This window comes from Symphalangus syndactylus, chromosome 5 (assembly GCF_028878055.3).
Source record: "Symphalangus syndactylus isolate Jambi chromosome 5, NHGRI_mSymSyn1-v2.1_pri, whole genome shotgun sequence".
In the NCBI taxonomy this organism is placed as follows: domain Eukaryota; kingdom Metazoa; phylum Chordata; class Mammalia; order Primates; family Hylobatidae; genus Symphalangus; species Symphalangus syndactylus.
The window spans coordinates 128,848,743-128,869,117 of NC_072427.2; the positions used below are offsets into that span (position 1 = coordinate 128,848,743).

The 20,375-nt window shown below is 45.0% G+C and overlaps 1 protein-coding gene across 1 annotated transcript; it reads left to right on the forward strand.

The window, feature by feature from the left end:
• Positions 1-583: 583 nt before the first annotated feature.
• Positions 584-19,191, forward strand: MFAP1 (microfibril associated protein 1). The gene is made up of 9 exons (XM_055276878.2): positions 584-875; positions 6,501-6,720; positions 8,872-9,001; positions 9,562-9,749; positions 10,898-11,006; positions 11,407-11,567; positions 13,494-13,653; positions 18,261-18,350; positions 18,450-19,191. Exons 1-9 carry the CDS (start codon positions 797-799, stop codon positions 18,630-18,632), a joined length of 1,320 nt encoding a protein of 439 aa, XP_055132853.1. The 5' UTR covers positions 584-796; the 3' UTR covers positions 18,633-19,191.
• Positions 19,192-20,375: the final 1,184 nt, after the last annotated feature.

The window sequence follows — 20,375 nt, forward strand, 5'->3', positions numbered from 1 at the left end:
CCACTGCACTCCAGCCTGGGTGACAGAAGAAGACCGTCTCAAAAGAATAATAATTACTTAGATATTTAAATACAAACATTTTCCAGCCAGGAATGTATTTTAATAGGTAGTTTCCAGAAACTGGAAAAACCTGAAAGCCTAAAAGTGGAGTTTTGGGATTTCAGGCAGGCAATGTCCCAGGGACCTCGGGAGATTTTTTTTTTTTTTTTGGTCACTGGCCTAAATCTGCACCACCTGCCCTGTGACACCAAATACCGCACCACAGCCCACCCTGGCCTTATGAACTAAGCTAATCAGATACTACTGGCAAGATTTTTGTTCCATCAAACTCAACTTCTTCTGAGCTTTCAACAAGCCAGACAAACAGTAACTCACTGTCGCCTGAGTTTCTTATTCACTATACCGTTCTTGGCTTCAAACCAAGCTAACACGTAAAATCTTTCATTCGAACCTTCCTCACCGCAAGGTCCTAACAGCAAAGCCCAAAGGAAGCAAAATTTCCCGCCAAAAGCGGCTTCCAAATTCTGCGACGTAGAGGACATGCCGGCAGCCAATGAGCATGCGCAGAAACCGACTCAACTTCCTAGCTGTGGGCGCCCAAACGTCCTCCACCATCCCACAATCCTCTCGTCACGTATTTCCGGTTTATCTAGCTCAGCCGTAAGTAGTTTCTTTATCAGTCGCGCAGCTGTGTTCGTGGACTTAGGTGGAAGGAATTTCTTCTCTTCGTTGACGTTGTTGGTGTTCACTGTTTGGAATTAGTCAAGTTTCGGGAGTCACCGTAGCTGCCATCAACATGTCGGTCCCAAGCGCTCTCATGAAGCAACCGCCCATTCAGTCTACGGCTGGGGCCGTCCCGGTTCGCAATGAGAAAGGTACGGTGCTGACACCCTCTTCCCAGTCGAATTTTAACCCCTTCCGGCTCCAGCAACCTCCAGACCTCTCCCGGACAGACCACTCTAACCCCGCCAGCTCTTAAGATCTGGCTCCCAGATTCTTCGATCTTTCCACCCCCACCCGCTTGCATCCGATCTTGTTCCTGTGGCCTGCTCTCGTATTCAGCAAGCACTTCTCTTAGCCGCCACAAATTCCTTAGACTAATGTTACATATATATAATCCATATTACATATATAAAAATATTAGGTACTTAGGAACTTAAGTATCTATCAGAATATATATGTCTAATACATATATGCTAGAATATATGTATTAGTCTAATATATATTATGATTAGAATATAATATCACTAATTACATATAATTACTAGAATTTATGTATTAGTGTAATTACTTAGGAACTTAAGTATATTATTAATCTAATAATTAGGAACTTAAGTATATATCAGAATATGTATATACTATCAGACTAGATAGATAGATAGAGAATGCCTGTTGGCAGGGCATTGTGCGGGATACAGTCCCTCTTTTGCTGTCCATAGAAGTCTGCTTATGCTGCCCAGGCTGGACTCGAACTCCTGGGGCTCAGGCTGTCCTCCTGCCTCAGCCTCCCAAGTAGATGCCGCCATGTCTAGTCTCAACATGGCTTTTGAGAATTATCTTTGGATCCCTATACATCTAATTCATTCATCTTAACAGCTTATGAATTCCATTGTATAAAATAAACTGTAATCCACAGTTTATTCCCTACTGAGCGGCAGGTGGTTGTCCCGTTGTTTAAAAAAGTGCTGCGGCCAGGCACGGTGTCTCATGCCCATAAACCCAGCACTGTGGGAGGCTGAGGCGGGCTGAACACCTGAGGTCAGGAGTTCGAGACAGCCTGGCCAACATGGCGAAACCCCATCTCTACTAAAAATACAAAAAATTAGCCATGCATGGTGGTGGGTGCCTGTAATCCCAGCTACTTGGGAATCTGAGGCAGGAAAATTGCTTGAACCCTGGAGGTGGAGGTCGCAGTGAGCAGAGATGGCACCATTGCACTCCAGCCTGGGCCACAGTGTGAGACTCTGTCTCAAAAAAAGAAAAAAAAAAGAAAGTTTTGCAATTGTCATTCTGTAGCCAATACTAGCTTTATTTAGTACCTGTTGCCAATTGCTCCCCAAAGCAAGTTGTAAGAACATAAGAATTTGTGGAGCACAGTGGCTCACACCTGTAATCCCAGCACTTCGGGAGGCTGAGGCAGGAGGATCACTTGAGGCCAGGAGTTCAAGACTAGCTTGGGCAACATAGCGAGACCCCCCTCACACCAATCTCCGCAAAAAAATAAAAATAAAAATTAGGGCCTGGCGCGGTGGCTCACGCCTGTAATCCCAGCACTTTGGGAGGCTGAGGCGGGTGGATCACCTGAGGTCAAGAGTTTGACACCAACCTGGCCAACGTGGTGAAACCGTCTCTACTACAAATACAAAAATTAGCCAGGCATGGTGGCAGGCACCTGTAATCCCAGCTACTCGGTAGGCTGAGGCAGGAGAATCACTTGAACTCAGGAGACGGAGGTTGCAGTGAGCCGAGATCGCACCATTGCACTCCAGCCTGGGGGACAAGAGCAAGACTTCGTCTCAAAAAAAAAAAAAATTACAAATTAGCGGGATGTAGTGATGTGCTCCTGCTACTTGGGGGAAGCCAAAGCAGGAGGATCACTTATGCTCGAAAGTTCAAAGCTGCAATGAGCTATGATTGTGCCATTATACTCCAGCCTGAGCAACAGATCAAGACCCTGTCTCTTAAAACAAAGGCTGGGCGCAATGCCTCAGGCCTGTAATCCCAGCACTTTGGGAGGTCGAGACGGGTGGATCACCTGAGGTCAGGAGTTTGAGACCAGCCTGGCCAACATGGTGAAACCCTGTCTCTACTAAAAATACAAAAATTAGCCGGGTGTGATGGCGCATGCCTGTAATCCCAGCTGCTTGGAAGGCTGAGGCAGGAGAATCGCTTGAACCCGGGAGGCGGAGGTTGCATTGAGCCAAGATCACACCACTGCACTCCAGCCTGGCCAACAGAGCAAGACGTCTCAGAAAAAAAAAAAAAAAAAAAAAAAACTTCGAGAACCTAAGAGCTTTATTTCCCATATATTCATCATCTACACACTTGGTTGTATCAGATTTTTACATTTTTTGCCCAATCTAACAGGTGTGAAATGGTATCTCATTATTCTAATTTGCATTCCCCTGATTACTAGTGATGCTGGGCTTTTTTTTTTTTTTTTTTTTTTTTTTTTGAGAAAGAGTTTCACTCTTGTTGCCCAAGCTGGAGTGCAATGGCTCCATCTTGGCTCACCGTAGAGCTACTGCATCCGGCCAGTGCTGGGCATCTTGTTCTTTTTTTTTTTTTTTTTTTGAGACAGAGTCTCGCTGTCACCCAGGCTGGAGTGCAGTGGCACAATCTCGGCTGGCTGCAGGCTCCGCACCCCGGGGTACACGCCATTCTCCTGCCTCAGCCTCCCGAGTAGCTGGGACTACACATGGGTGCCACGACACCCGGCTAATTTTTTATTTTTGTTTTTGTTTTTTTGAGACGGAGTCTTGCTCTGTTGCCCAGGCTGGAGTGCAGTGGCACTATCTCACTCACTGCAAGCTCCATGTCCCAGGTTCACGCCATTCTCCTGCCTCAGCCTCCCAAGTAGCTGGGACTACAGGCGCTTGCCACCATGCTCGGCTAATTTTTTTGTATTTTTAGTGGAGATGGGGTTTCACTGTGTTAGCCAGGATGTTCTCAATTTCCTGACCTTGTGATCCGTCTGCCTTGGCCTCCCAAAGTGCTGGGATTACAGGCGGGAGCCACCACGCCCAGCTGGATGCCCACTGATTTTTAAAGAGAATGCTTCTGGCCAGTCACGGTGGCTCACACCTGTAATCCCAGCACTTTATGATACTGAGGCCAGCAGATCACCTGAGGTCAGGAGTTCAAGACCAGCCTGGCCTACATGGTGAAATCCTGTCTTTACTAAAAAATACACAAATTAGCTGGGCATGGTGGTGGGTACCTGTAATCCCAGCTGCTGAGGAGCGTGAGGCAGGGAGAATTGCTTGAACCCAGGGGGCGGAGGTTGCAGTGAGCCGAGATCATGCCACTGCACTGCAGCCTGGGCAACACAGTGAGATTCCATCTCAAAAAATAAGTAAATAAATAAATAAATAAATAGAATGGTTCTATTGTTTTATCATTAAGTATAAAGTCTGCTGTATCTATTATTTTTTTAAAATGTGACTTTAAAAAATAGTAGGCTAGGAGAGATGGCTCACACCTATAATCTTAGCACTTTGGGAGACTGAGGCTGGAGGATCACTTGAGGCCAGGAGTCCAGGGCCAGCTTGGGCAACATAGCAAGACCCTTTCTCTACCTTTTAAAAAATGACAAAAATCGGCCAGGCGCGGTGGCTCACACTTGTAATCCCAGCACTTTGGGAGGCCGAGGCGGGCGGATCACAAGGTCAGGAGATCGAGACCACGGTGAAACCCCGTCTCTACTAAAAAATACAAAAAATTAGCCGGGCGTGGTGGCGGGCGCCTGTAGTCCCAGCTACTGGGAGAGGCTGAGGCAGGAGAATGGCGTGAACCCGGGAGGCGGAGCTTGCAGTGAGCCGAGATTGCGCCACTGCACTCCAGCCTGGGCGAAAGAGCAAGACTCTGTCTCAAAAAAAAAAAAAAAAAAAAGACAAAAATAAAATTTTAAAAAGTAAAAATAGTATATTGCTTCCCTCCCATTGTTTATCTATCTATATACATTTTTTTTTGGAATTTTTTTGTTTGTTTGTTTTGTTTTGTTTTTAAAGACAGAGTCTTACTGTGTTGCCCAGGCAGGAGTGCAATAGCACGATCTCAGCTCACTGCAACCTCCACCTTCCAGGTTCAAGTGATTCTCCTGCCTCAGCCACCTGAGTAGCTCGGATTAACAAGTGTGTGCCACCATGCCTGGCTAATTTTTGTATTTTTAGTAGAGACGGGGTTTTGCCATGTTGACCGGGCTGGTCTTGAACTCCTAGCCTCAACTGATCTGCCCACCTTGGCTTTCCAAAGTGCTGGGATTACAAGCATGAGCCACTGTGCCCAGCAATATATATTTTTGTGTTTGACACAGGGTCTCACTCTATCACTCAGGCTGAAGTGAGTGCCTTGGTGTGGTCATGGCTTGCCACAGCCTCAACCTCCTGGGCTCCAGTGATTCTCCCACCTCAGCCTCCCATGTAGCTTGGGACCACAGATCTATACCACCATGGCCGGGTAATTTTTTTTATTTTTAGTAGAGATGAGGTCTAAACCCAGGCTGGTCTCGAACTCCTGGGTTTAAGCAATCCTCCTGCCTCAACCTTCCAAAATGCTGGGATTACAGGCATGAGCCACCGCACCTGGCCCCCTCATTAATTTTGTAAGGTCAAACTGTCCTTCTAGTCTTGGGCTAAATTCTAATAAATTGTGTTGGCTTAGGAGTTTTTTTTGTTTCAGGTTTTTGTTTTTTTTTTTTTTGGTGGTTTTTATATTGCCGGGATAAATTTGCTTTTACGTTATTTAGTATTTTTGTATTTGTGTTTGTGAGTGAAATCCACCTAAAGTTTTCCTTTGAACTGTCCAATTTGGTTATCAAGGTTATACTCATAAAATAAGTTGGTTAGTTTTCACTGTCTCTCTTTGTTCACTAGAATTGTTTGTATTTGTAGGCTGGGTGCTGTGGCTCACGCCTGTAATCCGAGCACTTTGGGAGGCCGAGGTGGGCGAATCATGAGGTCAGGAGATCGAGACCATCATGGCTAATATGGTGAAACCCCATCTCTACTAAAAATACAAAAAATTAGCTGGGCGTGGTGGCACGCGTCTGTAGTCCCAGCTACTCAGGAGGCTGAGGCAGGAGAATCACTTGAACCCGGGAGGCAGAGGTTGCAGTGAGCCGAGATCACGCCACTGCACTCCAGCCTGGGCGAAAGAGTGAGACTCCGTCTCAAAAAAAAAAAAAAAAAAAAAAAAAAAAAAAGAATTGTATTTGTAAGAGATTACATACTCTTGCATGTTTGATAACACATAAAGTAAAGGAAAATAAGGTAGAAATAGGTAAGATTAGAATATTGAGTCATGTGGCAATATGTTATAAAGGCTGCCATGGAAATTCCAGAGGGAACTACAAGAATGCCTGAGCAGCATTTTAGTTTTATTTTCCTGCAGAAATTACCCTTACTATGTGCTGGGCACTGTTACAAATAATTTGTTTAAGGGTGTAGTTGAGGTGGGATACCGTGAATTTGTGATGGATGCAGTCTGCCTTTTTGGGGGGGACTTTTTTCTACTGTTTCACTGCCTACGTTCCCCCACTTCATCGTACTCAAGGTAAGCCTCATTATCATCAGTGTTGGCTTTCACAAGAGTGCAGTCTCATGACTTGGCCTTTGTAGGAAAACACCATTAGATGAATAGATGGTTGGGTAGTGGCTCTCTTCTTCTCCAGCTTAGACTCTTGTCTACTATGAATAAAAGGCTCTATTTGCAAAGGCCATGATGGGTTGAAGCACATTGAGAAAGAGGCTACTGAAACATAAGTTACCTTTCTCGCCCAGGTGAGATTTCAATGGAAAAAGTGAAGGTAAAGCGTTATGTGTCCGGGAAAAGGCCAGACTATGCCCCTATGGAGTCCTCAGATGAGGAGGATGAGGAATTTCAGTTCATTAAGAAAGCCAAAGAACAAGAAGCAGAGCCTGAGGAACAGGAGGAGGATTCATCCAGTGACCCCCGGCTACGGCGTTTACAGAACCGTATTAGTGAAGATGTGGAAGAGAGGTAATGTCTATGATTGTGGTTTACTTGAACATGAACCTCTACAGCTTAATAATAATAATAATAGCTAATACTTGAATAGTACTACCAAGTAGAGTACATTTGCTAATTCTTGTAATCCATACAATAACTTTATGAAATAGGTGCTATTATCCCCATTTCACAAAAGGAAGAAACCAAGAGCACAAAGGGGCTAAGAAAGTTACATGACCAAAGTTACAAAGTGGCAACTTCAGAAAACAGCAGGTTACTTCTGGCCTAGAGGACCTACTCAACTCCTTATGGGAATAGAAAACACAGACCATTAATTGGCTGTTGAGGGGAGTCTTTTTAGCACAAAGATGTTTTATAAACTTTGCTAAATTGATTTTATACATCTCCTTATTCTAAATGCTAATAAGGGGAAATGACACTGAAGTAGGAGAAAAGACCTCATAAAGGTCTCATGGTAGAAAGAGAGCCTCCCAGTGAGGGATTTTGTATGTTATATATTGATTGAGACATTACTTTATAAAGTAGGCCAGGGGTCCTGAACTTTCACTGTTCATAATTGTCCCAGGAGTTTTTTCACAGAGCTCTTGGGCCAAAACAGTTGTGTTTATTTTAGGTATTAAGTAGTTAGAGCCAAGTAACTTAAGTATTTATGTCCTAATAACTTTGCCACTTGAAAATTACAGTGCCCATGGCCAGGCACGGTGGCTCACACCTGTAATCCTAGCACTTTGGGAGGCCGAGGTGGGTGGATCACGAGGTCAGGAGTTCAAGACCAGCCTGGCCAACTTGGTAAAACCCCATCTCTACTAAAAATACAAAAAAATTAGCCAGGCGTGGTGGTGGGCACCTGTAATCCCAGCTACTTGGGAGGCTGAGGCAGAGAATTGCTTGAACCTGGCAGGCAGAGATTGTAGTGAGCCGACATCACGCCACTGCACTCCAGCCTGGGTGACAGAGCGAGACTCTATCTCAAAAAAAAAAAAAAAAAGAAAAGAAAAGAAAAAAAAGTTACAGTGCCCATGGGGAAAAAAACACTTTTATTCATTCTCACATAACCATAGTTACTAGTGGAATCTGTGTGCCTGTTGGACACTGACAGCCTTTCAAACCTTGGAAGCAGCACTGTCACTTTTTTATGTCTTGTTTTATGTTGATTTTCACACTATACTTTCTTTTACTTTTTATCACAGCAGCCACCGAAACCCAGTTTCACAAAGATACGATATTCTCGAAAGGAATGTAGTGTGACTTAATGTTGAAACTGAATTATCTTGAGCTATAAAAAATATCCCAATGCAGGCCGGGCTCGGTGACTCACACCTGTAATCCCAGCACTTTGGGAGGCCTAGGCAGGCGGATCACCTGAGGTCAGGAGTTCAAGACTAGCCTGGCCAACATGGCGAAACCCCATCTCTACTAAAAATAAAAAAATTAGCCGGGTGTGGTGGCATGTGCCTGTAATCTCAGCTACTCGGGAGGCTGAGGCAGGGATTATCACTTGAACCTGGGAGGTGGAGGTTGTGGTGAGCCAAGATCACACCATTGCATTTCAGCCTGGGTGACAGAGTGAGATTCTGTCTCAAAAAAAAAAAAAAATCCCAATGCATCCCTATGAGTTTGCTGGCTTGCTGTGGTGCCCCAGGATGCCTCAACATACGTTTAATATTTCAGGCCCAACTTGATTATTTGCTCTGACATCCTAGTTTAGTTTCTTTAATCTGTACCTCAGTTCCCCCCACCTCAATACTTTAATACTGGATGGACATGGTGGCTCACACCTGTAATCCCAGCACTTTGAGAGGCTGAGGCGGGCAGATTGCCTAAGTCCAGGAGTTCAAGACCAGCCTGGGCAACATGGTTAAACCCCGTCTCTACAAAAAATACAAAAATTAGCCAGGTGTGGTGGCACGCCTATAGTCCCAGCTACTCAGGAGGCTGAGGTGGGAGGATCACTTGAGCCTGGGAGGCAGAGGTAGCAGTGAGCCAAGATCGCACCACTGCACTGCAGCCTGGGCGACAGAGCAAGACCCTGCCTCAAAAAAAAAAAAAACTTCAGTATTAATGAAGGCAAACATAATGTGCTCTGTGGCTATGGAAATGCGGTTGATGCTACTTCATTTTTATGACATTGGTGTTACATTTGGAGATACTGTTTTTCAGATTGGCTCGACATCGAAAAATAGTGGAACCTGAAGTGGTAGGAGAGAGTGACTCGGAAGTAGAAGGAGATGCTTGGCGCATGGAACGAGAAGATAGCAGTGAAGAAGAGGAGGAGGAAATTGATGATGAGGTATGATAAAGGAACATGGGAAGTTTTTTTCTGGATATAAGAAAAAGTTGATGCCAGTGCTCATTTGTTGAAGCCTTAAAAACATGAGATCGGCCAGGCGCGGTGGCTCACGCTTGTAATCTCAGCACTTTGGGAGGCTGAGGCGGGCGGATCACGAGGTCAGGAGATTGAGACCACGCTGAAACCCCGTCTCTACTAAAAAAAAATACAAAAAAAAATTAGCCGGGCAAGGTGGTAGGCGCCTGTAGTCCCAGCTACTCGGGAGGCTGAGGCAGAAGAATGAACCCGGGAGGCGGAGCTTGCAGTGAGCCGAGATTGCGCCACTGCACTCCAGCCTGGGCGACAGAGCAAGACTCTGTCCCAAAAAAAAAAAAAAAAAAAAAAAACATGAGATCACTGCTTTGGCAGGACTCTGATCATGTTCCTTGTTTGTAGGGATAGGATTAAAAATAGAATGATACTAAGTTGTATTTTTTTACATTTGAATTTGTTGTGTTTGATGAGACGAACAAAAAGCCATAGGCCATTTGACTGACTGGCTTATATATATGACTTGATAGGAAATAGAGAGGCGGCGTGGCATGATGCGTCAGCGAGCACAGGAGAGAAAAAATGAAGAGATGGAAGTCATGGAAGTGGAAGATGAGGGTCGTTCTGGAGAGGAGTCAGAATCAGAGTCTGAGTATGAAGAGTACACAGACAGTGAAGATGAGATGGAGCCTCGCCTTAAGCCAGTCTTCATTCGAAAGTAAGTATCTCACAAGCCAGATCTGAATCCACTTAATTACCACTTTCCAGGCGTGGAGACAAAAGTCTGTTTTCTGTCGTGCTATTCTGAAATCTAAACACTGAGTGAAAGTGCTTTTGCTAGTGCTCTAGCCTTGGCAGACTAGCTGCTGAGGAATATCTTAGTGTTAGCAGAGAACCTGAGTTTGTTTTCACATCTCTTTTTTCAGTTATAGAGCACATATCTGTCCAAGGCCTTTTTTTTTTTTTTTTTGAGACAGAGTTTCGCTCTTGTTGCCCAGGCTGGAGTGCAATGGCATGATCTCGGCTCACCACAACCTCCACCTCCCGGTTTCAAGCGATTCTCCTGCCTCTGTCTCCCAAGTAGCTGGGATTACAGGCATGCGCCACCACGCCTGGCTAATTTTGTATTTTTAGTAGAGAGGGGGTTTTCCCATGTTGGTCAGGCTAGTCTCGAACTCCCGACCTCAGGTGATCCACCCTCCTCAGCCTCCCAAAGTGCTGGTATTACAGGCATGAGCCACCGCGCTGAGCCAAGGCCATATATTTTTAAGCACAAAATTAAACTCAACGAGCAAATTCCTATTCCTTTCCTCATGGCTAGAAATCCTACTGCTTACAGGCCAGTAGGTTCTTTGCTGTCCAGGCAGTTCTCAAAGATGAACATGACTTTAGTCCTCTAAAGACCTGGGATGATGGCTGGGCACGGTGGCTCACGCCTGTAATCCCAGCACTTTGGGAGGCTGAGGCAGGTGGATCAGGTGGTCAGGAGTTGAATACCAGCCTGGCCAAGATGGTGAAACCTCATCTCTACTAAAAATACAAAGAAATTAACCAGGTGTGGTGGCAGACTCCTGTAATCCCAGCTACTTGGGAGGCTGAGGCAGAGAACTGCTTGAACCAGGAGGCGGAGGTTGCAGTGAGCCGAGATCACACCACTGCACTGCAGCCTAGGCGACAAGTGAGACTCTGTCTCAAAAAAAAAAAAAAAAAAAAAGGACCTGGGATGACTCAACATTTTTTGCTCTTTGAAAATAATAGAGCCAAAGATTGTTTGGTTTTTATCTGATTTGGATGGGACTAGGTCTAGGGGAACAAAGCACTCTACTCTAAGGACTTTGGGCAATTAACGGGATCTCTGTGATGCAGGAAGGACCGAGTGACAGTTCAAGAACGTGAAGCCGAAGCATTGAAACAGAAGGAGCTGGAGCAGGAAGCAAAACGCATGGCTGAGGAGAGGCGCAAGTACACACTCAAGGTACTGGGGAGTGGTTGCAAAGATTGAGTACAAGAAATAGTGTAGGCCGGGCGCGGTGGCTCATGCTTGTAATCCCAGCACTTTGGGAGGCCGAGGCGGGCGGATCACGAGGTCAGGAGATCGAGACCACGGTGAAACCCCGCCTCTACTAAAAATACAAAAAATTAGCCGGGCGTGGTGGCGGGCGCCTGTAGTCCCAGCTACTTGGAGAGGCTGAGGCAGGAGAATGGCGTGAACCCGGGAGGCGGAGCTTGCAGTGAGCCGAGATTGCGCCACTGCACTCCAGCCTGGGTGACAGAGCGAGACTCCGTCTCAAAAAAAAAAAAAAGAAAGAAATAGTGTAATCAGGTTTGTCTGAGGAGAGTGAGGAAGTCCAAGCTGAATTGTTCTCCCTATCCAGATTGTCGAAGAGGAAACCAAGAAAGAGCTGGAAGAGAACAAGCGATCCCTAGCTGCATTGGATGCACTCAATACTGATGATGAAAATGATGAGGAGGAATATGAGGCATGGAAAGTTCGAGAGCTAAAAAGAATCAAGAGGGACAGAGAAGATCGAGAAGCGTGAGTAAAAAGATGAGCCTAGAGTTAATGCTGCTAATGGAACAGGTTTCTAGCAGGATAGCTCTGAGACTCATTACCTACTGTGAGTTCCATTCTAGCCACCTTCAGAGTTCTTGCTGCTGGGTGAGTTTCCTATAATTGGAATATGAGTTTCACTTGTTACAGTGAAATCAGGGAAGAGAAACACTTCGTCAATGCGTGTCCATAATAGAGTGCCAGCCAGCGCTCCCTTTAGTTTCCTAGAAGACACAAAAATTAGTAACTGTTAGTAGTTATCTCTTCTTGTGTACAACCCAACCTACAATTGAGTGACTTGAAACAACAATTTATTACTTTTCACAATTTTGGAGGTTGGCTGAACAGTTCCTCTATTGATTTCACCTGGGCTCACTTACGTAGTTGCATCCAGCTGGAAGGTTGACTGAGCTAGAAACTTAAAAGGGCTTCACTCACATGTCTAGTAGTAGGTGGTGGCTATCAGTTAGGATGCCTCACTTATCCTTCACTGGGTTAGACTGGCTTCCTTACATAGCAGTCTCAGGGCACCATTCTAAGAGAGCAAGGTCTTCTGACACGTCGGTTCCAGAACTCATACATCGATCCTGCCACATATTGGTTAAAGCAAGTCACAAGGCCATCCTAGCTTTAAGCAGGTGGAGAAACAGACCCCACCTCTGGAGAGGAGGAGCAGCAAAGTCATACTTTTTGAAAAGGGGCATACATACTGTGAGGGGAAGAATTTGTGGCACTTGAATAATCTACACTATGTTGGAGCAGAATCTTTTTTTTTTTTTTTTTTTTGACATGGAGTTTCACTTTTCACACAGGCTGGAGTGAAGTGTCACCATCTCAGCTCACTGCAGCCTCCGCCTACCAGGTTCAAGTGATTCTCCTGCCTCAGCCTCCCAAGTAGCTGGGATTACAGGCATGCGCCACCATGCCTGGCTAATTTTTGTATTTTTAGTACAGACAGGGTTTCACCATGTTGGTCAGGCTGGTCTCGAACTCATGACCTCAGGTTATCCACCCACCTTGGCCTCCCAAAGTGCTGGGATTATGGCATGAGCCATCACGCCCGGCCCCAGCAGAATCATTTCTGAGCTGCATCACTCATTCCTGTAAATTACTAGGTATGAGAGGGTAATCCCAGATTACAAAGGAAACCATCAATAGATAATTCTAGGCTGGGCATGGTGGCTCACACCCATAATCCCAGCACTTTGGGTGGCTGAGACAGGCAAATCACTTCAGGCTGAGAGTTCAAGACCAGCTTGGCCAACATGGTGAAAACCTATCTCTACTAAAATACAAAAATTAGCTGGGTGTGGTGGTGTGTGGCTGTTATTCCCAGCTACTCGGGAGGCGGAGGCAAGAGAATCGCTTGAACCCGGGAGGCAGAGGTTGTTGTGAGCTGAGATCGTGCCACTGCACTCCAGCCTGGGCGACAGAGCAAGACTCCGTCTCACAAAAAAAAAAAAAAAAAAGTTACTGCAATCTAATTACTGATGGTAATCTTTGGTTTATGACATGCAAGCACCTATATGATTATGATACACTTACATAAAGGAATACCAGCGAAGCCTCAGACAGTTATTTTAAATTCACTGATTTTTTTTTTTTAAAGCTAAGAAGACCTTTTAGGGAAAGAGAATTTGTAATGTTGCAAAACCCAGCAGTAATAGTATGTCTGAACGTCAGAAGGGCTAGAATCAACTTTTGGAAGTTGGCAATACCTAGTCTAGCAAACATAATGAAGACTAACTCACCTGTTTGTTTATTGAGCTCCTGATCTTGATTCCTAATAGGCAATGACTAAAATTAAAGAAGGTGACTAATACTTGAAATGACATGGGACTGTTATTTTCAAATAATTTGGTCTTTCTGAAGCTGTAACAGTACCAATAAATTGTTTTGCTCCCTGGACAGGCTTGAGAAGGAGAAAGCAGAAATTGAACGCATGCGAAACCTGACTGAGGAAGAGAGGAGAGCTGAACTTCGGGCAAATGGCAAAGTCATTACCAACAAAGCTGTTAAGGGCAAATACAAGTTCTTACAGAAGTATTATCACCGGGGTGCCTTCTTCATGGTAAGAAGTGAAAAGAGAGTCAGAAAATTGGGCAGTAGGAATAACTCAGAAACTTTGAATTATTTTTCTCTTCAAGAATATTCTGGAATGTTATTTCCACTTGCCAGTGGTCAGCTTTCTCATTTGCTTTTTCCTTCTGGACAATATAAACTCAGAGAAAAGCATCAGCAATTGGATTATAGAAGTAGCATCAACTGTTCTCTCTTTTGGCCCCAACTCTCAAAAAGAGGAAATGATGTAATAGACTTTTTTTTTTTTTTTTTAAGAGACGGAGTCTCGCTGTCACCCAGGCGGGGGTACGGTGGTGCAATTATAGTTCACTGCAACCTTGCCCTCCTGGGCTTAAGGGATACACCTGCTTCAGCCTCCAGAGTAGCTGGGACTACAGGCATGCAACAACCATGCTTGGCTTTTTTTTTTTTTTTTTTGGCTATTTTTTTAAAATTTTTCGTAAAGACCAGGTTTCCCTATGTTGCCCAGGCTGGTCTTGACCTTCTGGCCTCAAGCAATCCTCCCACCTCAGCCTCCCAAAGTATTAGGAATACAGGCATGAGCCATCGTCCCCAGCCTTAGATAAATTGAGGAAATGAAATAGAGAAGTGATCTGTATAGATAGTGGACTAATTAGGTCCTCCACATAACATATTTGTCATTCTTTCATAGCTGAATGAGAAGTTTTGGTTATGTGAAAACCAAACTCTGCAAATAGCTTTACATTAATTCACTTTTGGGTGGCAGAAAGTCAGTTCACTTCATTCTGAACTGACAGTACCCAAGAGTAACTAACCAAAAGAATGGTTTATTATCTAACCATTAGATGGAGTGCCATCATCTTTTTCATATAAAGACTAAGATCAAAATAGCAATCTGTTAACCCTGTATGGTTTATTTCCTAATGTTAAAGCAGTTTGTACGAAAAACTAGACTAGCTTTTTCAAGTGCCATGTGGCAAATTCTAAATATCCCCACAGCAACTAAATTCCTGCCTTTCACTGCAGATGCTGTTAAAACTTCAGTGGCAGCGGCCGGGCGCGGTGGCTCAAGCCTGTAATCCCAGCACTTTGGGAGGCCGAGGCAGGCGGATCACGAGGTCAGGAGACAGAGACCACGGTGAAACCCCGTCTCTACTAAAAATACAAAACAAAAAAAATTAGCTGGGCGCGGTGGCGGGCGCCTGTAGTCCCAGCTACTCGGAGAGGCTGAGGCAGGAGAATGGCGTGAACCCGGGAGGTGGAGCTTGCAGTGAGCCGAGATTGCGCCACTGCACTCCAGCCTGGGCGACAGAGTAAGACTCCGTCTCAAAAAAAAAAAAACTTCAGTGGTGGCTTCCCTGCCACCCTCCAAAATCAGTTTCAGGTCTATCTGATTAGCAGGAAGTGTTTACTTACGTAGTTTTCCAGCAGATGTAGCTTACTATTCAGTGGAGATTATGAATTACTTCTTGTACTGCTTCAGTCATAAACTTTCTTTGCTTAAGCAGTTCGCAGCTTTAATAATCAAGCTTCTTAGAGAAACAGTTCATTGCTAGTTAAGGTACATAAGAAAAGTGTATGTGAAAGTCCTTTGGTGGGCCGCGTACATTGGCTAATGCCTGTGATCTTAACATTTTGGGAGGCCAAGGCCAGCAGATCACTTGAGCCCAGGAGTTCAGCCTGGGCAACATGGCAAAACCCCATCTCTACAAAAAATATAAAAATTAGGCGGGGTGTGGTCCGTGCCTGTAGTGTCAACGTATCAAGGGGCTGAGGTGGAAGGATTGCTTCAGCCCGGGAGGTTGAGGCTGCAGTCAGCCATGATCGTGCCACTGCACTGCAGCCTGGGTGGCTGACCAAGACTTTGTCTGAAAATAAATTTTTTTTAAAAAGTCTTTCTTAAACAAGATACTGCTATTTTTAATTCCTTCAGCATATGTGTTTATAAATCTGTATCACAGCATTGTAATACTACTATTACTCAGGCTAGAGTGCAGTGGTGCAGTCATGGCTCACTGCTGCCTCATTCTCCTGGGCTCAAGCAATCCTCCTGCCTCAGCCTCCTGAGTAGTTGGGACTACAGGTGTGTGCCACCACACCTAATTTTTATTTTGTAGAGATGGGTTTTGCTATGTAGCCCAGGCTGGTCTCAAACTCCTGGGATCAAACTCTCCTCCCACCTTGGCCTCCCAAAGTGCTGGGATTATAGGCAAGAGCAACTGCATCCAGCCTTACTAATGTTGTTTATTTCATTGAGTAAGTAACCTATAGTGCATGTACTATGCAAAGGTCACTGTTTAGCACTGTTAGCAAGAATACATAATCACTGTAACATAAGTAAGAGTAAAGTACTGTAGGGGTTCTGACTAGAGAGATGTTATATTTGGTAGAAGATTGAAAGAGTTGACATAAAGGTTGTAACATTTAAGCATTTAAGATGTATAATTTTGGGCCGGGCACGGTGGCTCACACCTGTAATCCCTGCACTTCGGGAGGCCAAGGCAGGCAGATCACGAGGTCAGGAGATTGAGACCATCCTGGCTAACATGGTAAAACCCCGTCTCTACTAAAAATACAAAAATTAGCCAGGCGTGGTGGCGGGTGCCTGTAGTCCCAGCTATTCGGCAGGCTGAGGCAGGAGAATGGTGTGAACCTGGGAGGCGGAGCTTGCAGTGAGCCAAGATCACACCACTGCACTCTAGCCTGGGCGACAGAGCAAGACTCTGTATCAAAAAAAAAAAAAAAAAAAAAAAAAATTTAAAAAATGTATAATTTTTTTTTTTTTTGTCGCCTAGGCTTGAGTGCGGTGGCGCGATCTCAGCTCACTGCAACCTCCACCTCCCGGGTTCAAGCAATTCTCCTGCCTCAGTCCCCCAAGTAGGTGGGAATACAGGCGTGTACCACCACGCCCAGCTAGTTTTTGTATTAGTAGAGAGGGGTTTCTCCATGTTGGCCAGGCTGGTCTTGAACTCCTGACTTTAGGCGATGTGCCCACCTCAGTATCCCAAAGTGCTGGGATTACAGGCGTGAGCTATTGTGCTCAGCCAAGATGTATAGACTTTTTGACAGTCAGTGCTGGGAAGACATTCCAGGTGGAGACCAGCAGGAGTGGAGGCAGAAAGCATCAGCTGTGAAGGGAAGTGGCAAAGAGAACTGAAAAGGTGGATTAAGGCTGTATAATGTTTGGCCTTGATTACTAAACAGAGGAGTTGTATTTATTTATTTATTTATTTTTGAGATGGAATCTCGCTCTGTTGCCCAGGCTGGAGTGCGGTGGTACAATCTCAGCTCACTGCAACCTCCACCTCCCGGGTTCAAGTGATTCTCCTGCCTTGGCCTCCTGTGTAACTGAGATTACAGGTGCGTGCCACCAGGCCTAGTGTTTTTTTTATTTTTAGTAGAGACAGAGTTTCACCATGTTGGTCAGGCTGGTCTTGAACTCATGACCTCGTGATCCACCCGCCTTGGCCTCCCAAAGTGCTGGGATTACAGGTGTGAGCCACTGCGCCCAGCCTCGGTGTTGTATTCATTTAATAGAGAACCATTGAAGTTTTTGAGCGAGGCAAAGATTATAATTAGTTACAGTCTAGAAACATCAATGCAATGACAGTATGTAAGACTGATAGTAGAGGAAAACTAATAACCCAGGTAGTAAGAGTTTGTAAGATGTGGCAACTGATTGAATGCACACAGAGGTTTTACTCAGTTTTGAATCTAGGTAATCGAAGAGTATGCTGGTCCTACTAACAGAAAAGTTAAAGAGAAGAGGTTGATATGGAAAGGTTAGGTATTAATAAATGGTTTTCACTTTAGACGTGAGTTTCAAGTCCCAATAAAATATCCAACTTACAATATAAGAAAGCCAGTAAAAAAATCCAGGATTTGGAGATTTGAGAGGCCTATGCAGAGTTGAAGTCATATGAGTAAACAAACACATTGAGTGCAGAGAGAATAAGCCAACCTTCAAGACACCTCAAGGAGAAAATTAGGCATAGTTGCATGCACCTGTAGTCCCAGCTACTCAGGAGGCTGAGGTGAGAGCATCGCTTGATCCTGGGAGGTCAAAGCTGCAGTGAGCAGTAATGACCCCACTGCACTCCAGCCTGGACATCAGGACATCAGAATGAGACTGTGTCTCAGGGGGAAAAAAAAGGGAGAAATACAACAAAGGAAAAAGAATGTCATCTCGGCTGGGCGCAGTGGTTCACACCTGTAATCCCAGCACTTTGGGAGGCCAAGGTGGGAAGATCGCAAGATCAGGATATCGAGACCATCTGGGCTAACACGGTGAAACTCCGTCTCTACTAAAAATACAAAAAATTAGCCGAGTGTGGTGGCATGCGCCTGTAGCCTCAGCTACTCGGGAGGCTGAGGCAGGAGAATTGCTTGAACCCGGGAGGCGGAGGTTGCAGTGAGCCAATATCGCACCAGTGCACTCCAGCCTGGGCAACAGAGCGAGATTCCGTCTCAGAAAAAAAAAAAAAAGAATGTCATCTCTTCAACTAGATGTAAGCTCTTGAAGAAAGGCCCAATACCCTCTGCTTTCTCTGTATCCCTCCTTGTAGAGTTTAATAAATTTGTGGTTTGAATATATAGGAAATAAAGCCACAAGATTGATAAGATTTTTTTATACAGGATGAGGATGAAGAAGTATACAAGAGAGATTTCAGCGCTCCTACCCTGGAGGATCATTTCAATAAAACCATTCTTCCTAAAGTCATGCAGGTATGGGGAACCTTAATAACATGACAGAGAAAAGTGATGTATTGATAGCTGAGGCATGGTTTATTTGGTGGTATAACTCATCATCCATCCTTCCCTCAGGTCAAGAACTTTGGACGCTCAGGCCGCACCAAATACACTCACCTTGTGGATCAAGATACCACCTCCTTTGACTCAGCTTGGGGCCAAGAGAGTGCCCAGAACACAAAGTTCTTCAAACAAAAGGCAGCTGGAGTACGAGATGTATTTGAGCGGCCATCTGCCAAGAAGCGGAAAACTACCTAGGGTCCAACTGCTTATTCTTCCAACTGTGGAACACAAGGCGAAGTCTCAGCATCTGGTCCTTGATTGGGTTTTTTCATTGTTTCCTTGGCCCCTGTATCCAGCTATCGGACCTACTGCTATACTTGTGATACTGGGTAGCCCAGACTTTGAAGGTGCTTTGTGAGGTTTGGACTCATGCTGAGAAACCCACAGGAAAGCACTGTCCAGGTAGGATTAGAGGCTTCCCACTTAAAACTATTTCTGAGAAATCTTAGGTTTTATCACAGCTATGGTTTTTCCCATATTTACTTGGGACTGTTCTGAGTTTCTTTTTTCAGCCCTTAGCTTGGGTTAGAAAAGTGGGCATGTAAGTGAACAATGCATTACTTCTACCTTAGGTTTAGGAGTAATATACCAGGAAATCTAAGCTCATGGAAACATGTTTTCCATTTTTGCTTAGAGTCCATTTTTCTAGGTGTACATAATTTTTGATCCATATATGTGTGCATGTCAAGAAATAAAAGAGTCACACAAGATTTTTAGCATGATACTGGAAATAAAATATCCAGGCTGACAAGTATTAATTGCCTATTAAAGTAAAAGATAACAGAATTGTCAGGCAGAAGCTGTTTCACATTTTGATAATTCCCTTTGATCTCAGAAACAAGCTCAGGTACTAGCTTGGCTTTAGGTAGCATCTGGATTTATTCCATGAGCAAATACAGATGTGTTTGAGACGACCAAGGTCTTCTCACATCCTTTAAATGTCCCACTAGAAGAATCAAACAGTTGAGTGTCGTAAGATAAAAATGAATGCAAATAATTACTATGAGGTGGTAAATACATAAAGATGAACATAGGTACAAGTCACTGTTGTGTGGGATACAATCTAAGAATTATCCTAGAGTCAGAATGAGGGTAAGGCCGAGAAATGTCTGTAACTGCCATTTGAGTGTCCATACAGCAGACTCAGGGGCCGTTGCAGGTTTTTTGTTGTTGTTGTTGTTGTTGTTGTTGTTTTTGAGACAGAGTCTCGCTCCGTCACCCAGGCTGGAGTGCAGTGGCGCGATCTCAACTCACTGCAAGCTCCGCCTCCCGGGTTCACGCCATTCTCCTGCCTCAGCCTCTCCGAGTAGCTAGGACTACAGGCGCCCGCCACCACGCCTAGCTAATTTTTTTGTATTTTTTTTTAGTGGAGACGGGGTTTCACCGTGGTCTCGATCTCCTGACCTCGTGATCCGCCCGCCTCGGCCTCCCAAAGTGCTGGGATTACAAGCGTGAGCCACCACGCCTGGCCTCTGTCTCCCAGGCTAGAGTGCCTCAGCCTCCCGAGTAGCTGGGACTACAGGTGCCTGCCACCACGCCTGGCTAATTTTTGTATTTTTAGTAGAGATGGGGTTTCACTGTGTTAGCCAGAATGGTCTTGATCTCTTGACCTCATGATCCGCCCGCCTCGGCCTCCCAAAGTGCTGGGATTACAGGCGTGAGCTGCCACCGCACCTGGCCAGGGCCGTCACAGTTTTATAGTTGAGGAAACTAATTCAACAAGTGTGACTTGGTCCAAGCTGATTAACATTTTTTTTTTTTGAGATGGAGTTTCACTCGTTGCCCAGTCTGGAGTGCAGTGGCGTGATCTCTGCTCACTGCAACCTCCTGGGTTCAAGAGATTATCCTGCCTCAGCCTCCTGAGTAGCTGGAATTACAGGCGTCCACCACCACACCTGGCTAATTTTTTTTTTTTTCTATTTTTAGTAGACATGGGGT